The sequence below is a fragment of the Trichosurus vulpecula genome, chromosome 8 (genome assembly GCF_011100635.1).
Source record: "Trichosurus vulpecula isolate mTriVul1 chromosome 8, mTriVul1.pri, whole genome shotgun sequence".
Classification (NCBI taxonomy): Eukaryota; Metazoa; Chordata; class Mammalia; order Diprotodontia; family Phalangeridae; genus Trichosurus; species Trichosurus vulpecula.
The window spans coordinates 252,529,413-252,541,583 of record NC_050580.1 but is presented as its reverse complement, the minus strand read 5'-3'; the positions used below and the strand labels follow the sequence as shown (position 1 = coordinate 252,541,583).

The following is a 12,171-nucleotide window of genomic DNA, read 5'->3' as shown; positions in this document are numbered from 1 at the left end:
CTCAATATTTGACCAAAACTTCTAGGAAAGCTAGAAAACCATATGGCAGAGTATAGTTACAGAACAATATCTCACATCATTTACTAAGATATGGTCAAAATGGGTACGAGTTGACATAAAAGGTGATACCATAAACAGATTAGGGGAGCATAGAATAGTTAACCTGTCAGATCTATCAGTAAAGGAAGAATTTAGGACAAACAAGAGATAAAAAGAGCATTACAAAATATACAATGGATAATTTTGGTTATAGTGCAACCAAAATTAGAAGGAAAGCAGAAAACTGGGGGGGGAAATTTATAGCAAATATCTCCAATAAAGGCCTCGTTTCTCAAGTATACAGAGATGTGAGTCAAATTTATAAGCATATAAGTCATTCCCCAATTGATAAACAGTCAAAGGATATGAACAGGCAGTTTTCAGAAAAAGAAATCAAAGCTATCTATAGTCATATGAAAAAATGCTCTAAATTACTGATTAGAGAAGTGTAAATTAAAACAACTCTGAGGTACTACCTCACACGTATCAGATTGGCTAATATGATAGAAAAAGAAAATGATAAATGTTGGTGGGGATGTGGGAAAACTGGGACACTAATGCACTGTTGGTGGAGTTGTAAACTTATCCAACCATTCTGGAGAGCAATTTAGAACTATGCCCAAAGGGCTATAAAACTCTGTGTATACCCTTTGATCCAACAATGCCACTACTAGGTCTGTATCCTAAAAAGATCCAAAAAAAGGAAAAGGACCTATTTGCACAAAAATATTTATAACAACTCTTTTTTGTGGTGGCAAAGAATTGGAAATTGAGGGTATATCCATCAGTTGGGGAATGGCTGAACAAGTTGTGGTATATGATTGTAATGGAACACTATTGTGCTATAAGAAATGATGAGCAGGATAATTTCATAAAAACCTGGAAAGACTTACATGAACTGATTCAGAGTGAAGTGAACAGAACCAGGAGAACATTGTACATAGTAACAGCAATACTGTACAGTGATCAAACTGTGAACAACTTAGCTATCCTCAGCAATACAATGATCCAAGATAATTCCAAAGCACTCATGATGAAATATGCTGTCCACATCCAGAGAAAGAACTGATGGAGTCTAATTACAGACCAAAGCATACTATTTTTTACTCCTCTTTTTTTTAAAATTTTCTTCCACAAAGTGACTAATATGGAAATATGTTTTACATGATTGCACATGTATTACCTACATCAGACTGCTGACCATCTGAGGGAGGGTGGAGGAGAGAGAAGAAGGGAAAGAATTTGGTTAAATGAATGTTAAAAAATTGTTTTACATGTAATTAGGAGAGGGAATATTATTTTTAAAAAATAAACAAGAAAAAAGTTAAGGACCTGAATAGAACTTTTTAAAAGTTAGCAATGATTTTTGCCAATTACTGATAGGGAATAGAAAGGAATATACATATATCTCAGTTGTATGGGACATCTTTACAAAACTCACCATTTATAATGGTATAATAATAATAACAATAATAATAGCATTTATGTAGCACCTGCTGTGTGCCAGATACTGTGCTGTGTACTTTACAGACATTATTTCATTTATTCCTCACCACAACTCTGAGGTAGGAACTATTGTTATCCCTGTTTTACATTTGAGGAAACTGAGGCAAAGGTAAAGTGACTTGCCTAGCATTATATAGGTAGTGAGTGTCTGAGATTGAATTTGAACTCGGGTTTTCCTGCCTCCAAGCCCAGCACTCTATCTACTGCCAAACAAAAGGTGAAAAGAAATATTAAAAACATTATTTAATGATCACAGTGAAATAAAAATAATATTCAATAAAGGCCTATTGAAGAAAATACTTAAACAGAATTGGAGATTAAAATAACCTAATCATAAAGAATTGGTGGATCAAGGAACAAATCATAGAAGTACTAGATACTAATTAAGGATAATGACACCAGTGAGACAGCACACTGTCATTTGTGGGATAATTTACATCGCCAAACAATATCATCAACAAAAGATATATAAAGAATAAGTCAACAAATTGGACATGCAGCAAAATAAATAGCTAGAAAACCAACAAATTTTTAAATGAAGTTAAATAACAAAATAGGAAATCTGAAAATCAAATAAAAAGTTAACAAAATTAAAAACAAAAAGAAATTGAATTAAAGTAGTTGTTTTTTAAGAAAAAAATAAAATGGATAAATCATTAGCTAACAATTAAAAAAAAGAAAACCAAATTACCAATGATTACTAATAAGAATTTATAATGAATTCAAAAGAAATAAACTATTTTGCCTGATTATATGTCAGAAAAACTGACAACCTAAATGAAGTTGATGAATATTTACAAAAATATAAAATGGCCAGGTAAACTGAACTAGAAATAGGATTTAAGTAGCCAAGACTCATGAAAAGAAAATGAATAAGCCACAAATGAACTCCCAAAAGAAAAAACAACAACAAACCAGGCACCAGATAGATTTACAAGCAAATTCTAACCCACATACAAAGAACAGTTAGTTCTAACTTTATATAAACTGTTTTCAAAAATAGAAAAGGAAAGATCTTACCAAATTCTTTTTATAATACCTAAATGAGAGAGCCAAAACAGAGAAGGAAAACTATACTCCAAATCCTTACCAAATATTGACAATTTTTAAAAATATTAGCAAAGATACCACAGAAACATCAAAAAAAAAAATTATACACTACTACCACGTCAGATTTATCCTAGAAATGAGGGTTGGTTGAATGTTAGGGAAACTGTCAACATAATAGGCTATGGTATTATCAAGAACAAAAAAATCATATTATTTTGTCAATAGACAAAATTTTTCTCAAAATGCAATACCCATTTCTAATTTAAAAAAAAAAACCTAGGAATAATAAGAAATAGACCTTTCCTTAATGTAATAACTAGCTATCAGATTTGTAATAATAATAATAATAACAACTAGACCTTTCAAAAAAAATCAAGGATGTTTGTTATCACCACTACTAATTGGTAAAGTGCTAGAAATATAACAGTAAGACAGAAAAGTTGTGGGACTAAGCATAGGCAAAGAGAAAACAAAATTGTCACTTTTGCAGATAAAATGATTTACTTAGCACCCTAGAGAGTAAAAAGAAAAAAAATTGAAACAACTTATGCAAAGTTCCAGAATATCAAATAAATCCACATAAATCACCAGCATTTTTGTAAATTACTAACAAAACCTAGCAGAAAGAGCTAGGAAGAAAAATTCCTTTCAAAGTAACACAAAAAATAACTACCTACCAAAATATATAGGAACTGTATGAATACAACTATAATTTTTTTTTTAAATTTGCCTTTTTCACTCCTGCTCTCCCTTGGAAAAAAGTAGATAAAAACAAAACCCTTATAACTAATATGTATAATCAAGCAAAACAAATTGCCACAAGCCATGTCCGAAAATGTATGTCTTATTCTGCATCTTGAATCCGTCTTCTCTTTCAGGAAATGGGTAGAATGCCTCATCAGTTGGCCTTTTTAATCCTTGTTGTTAATTGCACCTATCAGAGTTCTTAAGTTTTTCAGACTTGTTAAAAAAAACTTATGTAAATAAACACCTAAATAATATGAGAAATAGTAATTGGTCATGAATGGGCTGAATCAATATAATAAAAATAATAATACTACCTAAATGAATTTATCCAGTGCCAGACCAATCAAGCTGCCAAAATATCTTTACAGAACAATAAAAAATAATAAAATGCATCTGGAGGAACAAAAGGTAATGGATTTCAAGTGAAGATTATTTTTTAAATTGGGTCAGAAGGGGCTTTAAGAGGACCATATCCCAAACTGTACAAAACAGCAATCAAAACTGTTTGGCATTGGCTAAGAAATAGATGAATCAGTGAAACAGACTAGCTTAAACAACACATGGAAGTAAATGAGCATAATAGCCTAGTGTTTGATAAACCCAAAGACCCCTACCTGCTGGGGTAAAACTCAGTACTTGACAAAAATTGCTGGAAAATCTAGAAAGCTTTCTGGTAGAAATTAGGTTTAGATCAGTACCTCAAACTATATACCAAGACAAGATGCAAATGGGTATATGACTTAGATATTAAAGAATGATATCATAAATTAGGAAAGCAAGGAAGAAATCACATCTGTGGGAAGAGTACATGACCATCCAAGGGATAGAAAAAAGACAAAACAGACAGTTTTAATTACCTAAAATGTTTTTTTTTTGCATAAACAAAACCACTGCAGCTAAGTTTAGAAGGGTGTGTTGGTAAGCAAAATGGGCTCTAGAGTTTGGGTTTTGTTTCCTTTGAGTAATTCAGTGTATGTTATTGAGTCTTACTAGGTGCTAAGCCCCAGGCCCAGACCCCTATTAGGTACTAAGCCGATGTGGGCGTGAGGCTCCCAGGGTCCTAAGGGGAGGGGCTAAAACCAGAGCCAATCACAGGAGCTTAGGTTCTGGTCGCTCAGACGACGCTTGATGACGTCTGAAACGGTATAAGAAGACAAGACAGAGCCATTTGTGCAGGGCTCTCACTTGTGCTGGTGCGCTGATGCGGAGACTCTGGGTAACTGTATCTAAGAGCCCTCCAGCTTGTAAACCTGGATGTTGGGACTTTGTTAAACTCTGGTAACTTTGAATTGAGATGTGAATCAGACAAGGTCTGTCTGTCGATGTTTGTAATTTGTTTGCATTTGTTCTGAAGTTCAGGGTGCTGATTTTTTCCCCTGAACTAGGTGAGTGGTATTTGTATGCTGAATTAAAGTAAGCATGTCAACCCCTTAACGTTGCTTTCCTTAGTTAAGCAGATCAAAAGAACCTGTGCTTTGGCAGCTTGCTGGTAGCGCTCTTGTTGGTGGGCTTGTGTTGGTCTTTCACCCCCACAACAGCTGCTAGCTGGATTGTTAAACAATTAACTGGCAAAAAAAAAATTTCAGCAGATTTCTCTGTTGAAAGTCTCATTTCCAAGCTACATAAGAAGCTCAAATTTATAGGAATAAGAGATTTTCTTTCCCTTCTTAACAAATAATTGAAAATACATGAACAAGAAGTATTAAAGGAATAATTACAAGCTATACAAGACATATAAAATGTCCTAAATCACTAATAATTAAAGAAATGCAAATTAAAGTAACTCTGAGGTTTCATCTCATACCCCTCAGATTGCAAAGATAACCCAAAAATGCATAATGACAAATATTGGTGAGGAAATGTTGGGAAAACAAACATCGGGGGAAAAAAGAACTATTGTTGGAGCTATGGACTGGCACAGCTACTATGCAAAGCAATTTGGAACTGTGCCCCCCCCAATATCACTAAACCACATATACCTTTTAATCCAGCTATACTAGTACTACTTGGCCAAATACCCAAAATACCAAATATCAAAGAAAGACAATGAGGACATATTTGGTTTTTGTAGGGTTTGTTGTTGTTGGGAGGCAATCGGGGTTAAGTGGCTTTACCAGGGTCACACAGCTAGTAAGAGTCTTAAGTTCAGATTTGAACTCAGATCTTCCTGACTCCAGGACAGGTTCTCTATCCACTGTGCCAGCTTGCTGCCCTGTGGAGCCATTTCTGCAAAAATATTTTTCCTTTCTGTGGTAGCAAAAAATTGCAAACAAAGAATGTTCATTCAGGGAATGACTGAACCAATTATAACATACGGATGTAATTGAATACTATTGTGCTGTAAGAAATCCTAAAAGGGGGGCAGCTAGGTGGCACAGTGAGTAGAGAGCACTGGCCCTGGAGTCAGGAGGACCTGAGTTCAAATCCGCCCTCAGACACTTCACACACCAGCTCTGTGACCTTGGGCAAGTCACTTAACCCCAATTGCCCTGCCTCCCCCCCCTCCAAAGAAAAGCGGGGGACAGGTTTAAAGAAACGTGGAAAGATTTGTATAAACTGATTCAGAGTAAGATGACGACCAGGAGAAGAATTTCTGTAATAAGAACGTTGTAAATATAAATTTGAAAGATTTAAAGACTCTGATCAGTGCAATGATGATGGACTGACGTTGCAGAATGAAACATATGTTTTTGGACATGCCCAGCATGGTAATTTGAATATGTATATTTGTTTCTTTTTTTGTTTTCCATTGTGAGAGGGCAAGAAAATAAGGATTTGTTAATTTAAAATAATTTTTAAAAAAAGAAATTCAGGATTATGTTATGAAAGTGACTTAAGATAGACATTAGAGGGTAATGTCTACACCCTTTACGAAATTATTATGAAAAAAAGAAATTATTGTTTTGATAAAAAAGGAGACAGTAGTAGATGCAAAATACAGTAAGGAGAACTAGAAAAAGTATCCACGAAGACTCCCAACAGTGTAGATGGAAAGCAAACAACAATGAAACAGTTAAAACTGAATGCTGTGGAATGATAGTGACCAAGCCTGGCCCTGGAGAAGAGCTACAACGCTGCCTCATTCCCATCTTTACAGAGGCAAGGGAGTATGGGGGTAAAGTAATGTGCACATGTCAGACATAGGCTGATGGATTTTGCTAAACCATTTTTTTCTGAATATATTCAGCAATTAAGATGATAAAAAAACCAAAAGATATTGTTTAAAATTGTTTTAGTGATTTTTATGATAGTTGAAAATCATTTAGTCTTTTTGCATTTTCCTAAGTAACAATTAACTTAATGTCACCATTTAGTGTTCAGAGAAGGATTAATTTCAAATCAAAATGTGATGTTTTGGGTTTGAAGACTTGTAGACTCCCTTGTGTTGCATATCATTCAGATTTATGTCTAATGTTAATATTTACAATTTTCAAATGTCTTGGAAATCTTTCTTAACACTAAATATTTGGGTTTTTTGTTTTGTCTTATCAGCCCTACTAGACTGTAAGATCCTTGAGAACAGAGCTTCTTTCTGTCTTATTTACCTTTGTATCTCCTATAGTGTTGAGCACAGTACCTTGCACAAAGTCACCACTGTCTTTGTTGAACTGTATAAAATAAAAATGCCTTACATATTTCTATCAGGACTTCTTACAGTGGATCCCAATAAGAGACTTAAAATGTCTGGCTTGAGGTACAATGAATGGCTTCAAGATGGCAGTCAGCTGTCTTCAAATCCTTTGATGACTCCAGATATACTAGGATCTTCGGGAGCTGCTGTGCATACCTGTGTAAAAGCAACATTTCACGTAAGGGCAAATATGCTTTGGAAGCAAACTAAAGTTTAGAATAAGATTATAAACTGATTTTACTTTTAATATTATGAATGGAATTCTCTCATAATGCAGTTTTATAGATAGTATATGTCCTATTTTTTTAAGTATTAGATTTATAATAAAAGCTAAGATTTGTGTGATAGCTTCAATATATTCTAACACAAGTAAAAAATAATATAAGTTTAATGGATCAGATTCACTTCTGGTTCCACATAACTCTTTATTTGAATATCAAAAGGAATTTCAAAATTTATAAAAGTTGGGTGTTTTACTTAACAGTTCCATAATTTTAAGTAGCAAATTTAGACGGTTTATAATATGACTTGCTACAATGGAAAAAATGCCAGGCTGTTTCCTTTTAAAAAACATAAACATTTGTGTTGAAACCATGTAACCTATACTACAATTAAGCCATTCCTTCAGTAAGTAGTTATTATGTATGTAACATTCTACAAAATGCCAACATGAATACAAAGGAAGTAGAAAATCCAGTACCGACCCTCAACTAGTTTGCTGTCTAGTTGGCGAGATAAGAAATATTGTGTGAGTGTGTGTGTCTGTGCGTCTGTCTTGTGTCTGTCTTTCTCTGTGTGTATTGTAGATGTTGCAGTGGATAGAGTGTTGGACCTGGAATCGGGAAGACCTGAGTTCAAATGTAGCCACGTAGTTAACACACTAGCTGTATGACCCAGGGCAATACACGTAACCTTTTGTTTGCCTCCGTTCCCTCATCTGGAAAATGGAAATAAGGATATCGCCGACCTCACAGGGTTGTCGTAAGCATCAGACGAGATGATATTTAAAAGCACTTCCCACAGTACGTGGCACATAGCAATGTCCCTACTATTATTGTCGTCATTAGTGGAGAAACTAGATAAATTGTAGCGTGATAGGAAGTGCGTACTGTTGTGGTAACTGATTATAGACAAAAGTGCTGAGCAGTAACTCAAGAAAAATCAGTGTTGTATGGGAATAGTCAGGAGCAAGTAAATACAGTCTAAAGAGGTTTTCTAAGAAAGAAAGACTTAAAAGAAGAATGAGAGAAGAAAGGTCAGGATAGGGGCATGTGTATTAAAGAAAAGAGAAATTCTAGTAGGAGAGCTTTCTGTAGGTGGCCTAGATTGTACAGGATTCATAGACGTAATAGCTGCAGAATAGGGATGGGGGTTGCAAGACAGCTAGGTGTCACAGTGCCTCAGATACTTCCTAGCTGTGTGACCCTGGGCAAGTCACTTAATGATGTTTGCCTCAGTTTCCTTATCTGTAAAATGAGCTGGAGAGGGAAATGGCAAACCACTCCAGTCTCTCTGTCAAGAAAACCTCAAATGGGGCCACAAAGAGTCAGACATGACTGAAAACGACTGAACAAAAAAAGCTGGGGCTGAGGACTTAAGGAGAATAGTTTCTACGTAGCTGTGGTGAGGAATTAGCCAAGGAATCAATGAGGGACTTTTTGCAGTAACCAGGAACAAGTTACTGGGCACAGAGTGTTGGACCTGGAGTCAGGAAGATGACATCTAAATTAGACTGAACTGTAAGGAAACATAGCTGCCCAGCTTGGGTACTTGATAACAAAAATTTCAGAGCTAGAGCCAGTGAAATGGTGGTGTTCTGAATTGTTCGCATTCCTGAGATATTTCCAGTTAACCAACAATTTGCTAAATTGAGCCTAATTGATTTCTTCCAGAGATGACATAGAACCTTTGGCCTGCTGTACAACTTTTAGAAATATTCCTTCCATGGCCTACTTTATCATCCTAAATAATATTGAGGTAGTTGATTTAAAGAGACTTCTCCCTAACGTAATAGGCAAGAGAGTTATTTTTGTTGATGTTGTTTCCAAATCTTTCTAATCCCATTTGGAGTATTTTTGGCAAAGATCCTGGAATGGTTTGCCTTTTTCTTCTCCAGCTCATTTTACAGATGAAGAAACTAAAGCAAACAGAGTTAGGTGACTTGCCCAAGATCACACAGCTAGACCGTGTCTGAGGCTGAATTTCAACTCAGGTCTTACTGACTCTAGAGTCATCTGCGCCACCTAGCTGCCCAGTCAGGAGGGAAGGAATGCCAAAATGTTCGTTCTTGTTACAGTAAGTCATGACCCATTAGTGGAATTTATATTAATCTATCCTTACTCTTATTCTCATTAGGCCTTTAACAAGTACAAGAGGGAAGGATTCTGCCTTCAGAATGTTGATAAGGCTCCCCTTGCAAAGAGAAGGAAAATGAAGAAAACTAGCACGAGTACAGAGACCCGCAGCAGTTCAAGTGAAAGTTCTCATTCTTCTTCCTCTCATTCTCATGGTAAAACTACACCAACAAAGACACTGCAGCCAAGTAATCCTGATAGCAATAATCCAGAAACCATCTTCCAGTTCTCTGACTGAAGAATGTTAACAGTGGTGGGAATGGAATTGGTGATACCCTGCACCTTTACTCCTCTTGATTTAGAGCTGAGAGATGCTTATTGATTTTTTAAAAATACCTGCCATGTCCTCCTGCTCTCATTTGAATTCTGCCTTTTAACGGATTTCTTCGAAATAACCCGTTTGGTTTGTCCTCGTCCAGTTATTCTGGACACACTATATATTACTGTGAATAGAACTAGTGTTAACACTGTTCGGAAATTGAGAATAGTATCAACAGTGCTTTTCTTAAAAGAGCAAAGCTTTCCAGTAAATTTAATTAGAGATTTTCCCCAACTGTTTAGCTTTGAGCTTCTTACAAAATATGTCTTAGTTTTTTAGATGTCTGCTAACAGGAATTGGCCTGTGCTAAGATGACCATTTGCTTCCACTTGGGATGGCATGGGGTTTAAAAGAAAACTTTGCACCCTTTGCTCAATGACTGTTGGTTTTTCATAAGGGATTTGTGATGAATTTAATGTGTTAAATACATTTGTTTCTTGAGGGAAGGTTTTAACTTATTATTTCTAGTTTATGGTTACAAATGATGATGATAACCTATAAATGTAAATCTTTTTCTTTTTAAAAAGGATTCAAAAACATAAGATCCCATGGTATGTATTTGGGATCCACATGAAATGCATGTTAAGCTATATACATTTTTATTTACACACTGCTCTTTCCTAGCAATTTGTTTTGATGGTTTTCAAAAAACATTAGGGTACATTTATCTCTTTTCTAAGTCATATTGCACTTTATGAAGGAGTGTGACGAAAGAAAGCAGACTGTTTTATAAAGTGCACAGCTTATAGCACATGTACTGTATTTTAACCATTTTTTTCATTATCTATTTTAAATTACTCCTCACATCCCTCTTCTACTTTGTATGCAACAAATAGAATAGGCCTGGCTATATGGTGAAATCATAAGCCACTTATGCACTGATGTGAGGACAAACTAAAGGGAAATTTTACTAAACACTGTGCTTCATAACTGTACACTGTGTTGTGCTACAGGGAGGGATTTACTCCTGTGGTAGTTTATTATGTATATAATTATTTTAGCATCATAAATGTGATTTGTTTTGAAACATTTCAGTTGTTAACTTTTAAGTATGAAAAACATTTTATAAACTTATGCAGAGCACTTTTATTGCTCAAGTTCTGAACTCATATAGAAATCTTAAGTGCTAACTTTTTATCTAAGAAGTTTCATTAAGAGCTTGCTGCATTTTAAAGTAAAATAAATCCATTCCCTATGCAAACAACCACAACAGAAAGGTTATGGGAACTGTAGTTAGATTTTGTTTTACAGAAGTCACAGGGAGTTGTAAGGACTCTGAAAACCAGGATTAGCCATGTTCACAGGAATATGTGTAATAAAGCCAAGACTAACATGGGGGTTTTTTTGTGGTTTTTAGTCAATGATAACCTTTTGAGTATTTGGGAAAGGATTTGGGCATGAACTTACTTTATTTATTACTTTCTTGATGGTAACATCAAAGACAATAGCAGCATTAGTTTTAGCCTGATGTGAATACTGAAATATTGCACTGTTTATATAGTAATATATTTAATATTAAATCAATACGTAATTGATGTCACTGGGAATTAAATGGCCAATATTGATATTTTCAAAATATTGATATAAATTTTATTCACATTTTCTTCTTAATGATTACTGAGAGTAATTTTTTCTACTTTTGAAAGAGCCCAATGGTTTCATAATAATTATTGAGCCAGGGATTGTTATTTGTGCACTAGGTATTTAAGGTAATGATGGGAAAGCCTAGAATGAATTACCACAGTCCACAAATAGTTCACAGAATATGCAAATGAAACATAAATTTTTAATATTAATCAAAATTTCCATTACTAGCAAACGTTATTCTACGAGCAAGTTTTTTTTAACAGTACAATAAAGTAGTAAATGATGTAGTTGATGTGCGGACTTAAAGGGATTTTCTTGTATGAAGGAAATAGTTAAGAAAAATTTGTCAAACAATCTGCTTTTGGTGGTGTGGTTGATGCTAGCTTAAAGTGAACATTAGAAAACTGATAGATGGAATTTTCATTTCTTCTTTCCCCATCTCTTCCTCTTATGGAAGAATTTATAAGAGATAAAAATAAGCACAAAAATCAGACATAACTAATGAGGAAGGAAAGGTTAAGTTAAACCACGAATTAATAAGCCATCTCTTAATCAAGAATTAATTCTGAGAAGGCTTCAAATTAAGTCCATAGTAATGCCCCCCCTTTCCAAAATTCTCCTTCCCCTAATCATAAATACCCAAAGGTCACTATTTAATATATTATGCTCTTGTAATTAGCACCACTTAACTTTGGATTCAGACTGTTCATGATAAACAGTGCATTACATTTTGAAATTCATGCTTTTGGGTTACTAATTTAAGAAAACAATTTTCCTGCATGCAAAATGTTAAGCTGAAATGACTGTCTTCTTTGTTAATAGATAATGAAAATGCATATGAACAAAGCAAAAAGAGATGTATGAATACCTTTGTACCGTTAGTGTGGCAGATAGTACTTAATGTACCACACTGTAAGTCCACCCAGGCCACCACTGCC

General features: G+C 34.7%; 1 protein-coding gene across 1 annotated transcript in view; it reads left to right on the top strand.

The window, feature by feature from the left end:
* Window positions 1-9,691, top strand: part of RPS6KA5 (ribosomal protein S6 kinase A5) — a 207,503-nt gene extending 197,812 nt beyond the window's left edge. The window contains exons 16-17 of the mRNA XM_036735228.1: window positions 6,988-7,151; window positions 9,329-9,691. Coding sequence (XP_036591123.1) covers window positions 6,988-7,151; window positions 9,329-9,565 — 401 coding nt within the window. The 3' untranslated portion in view covers window positions 9,566-9,691. The remainder of the gene's footprint in view (window positions 1-6,987; window positions 7,152-9,328) is intronic.
* The last annotated feature ends 2,480 nt before the right edge of the window (window positions 9,692-12,171 follow it).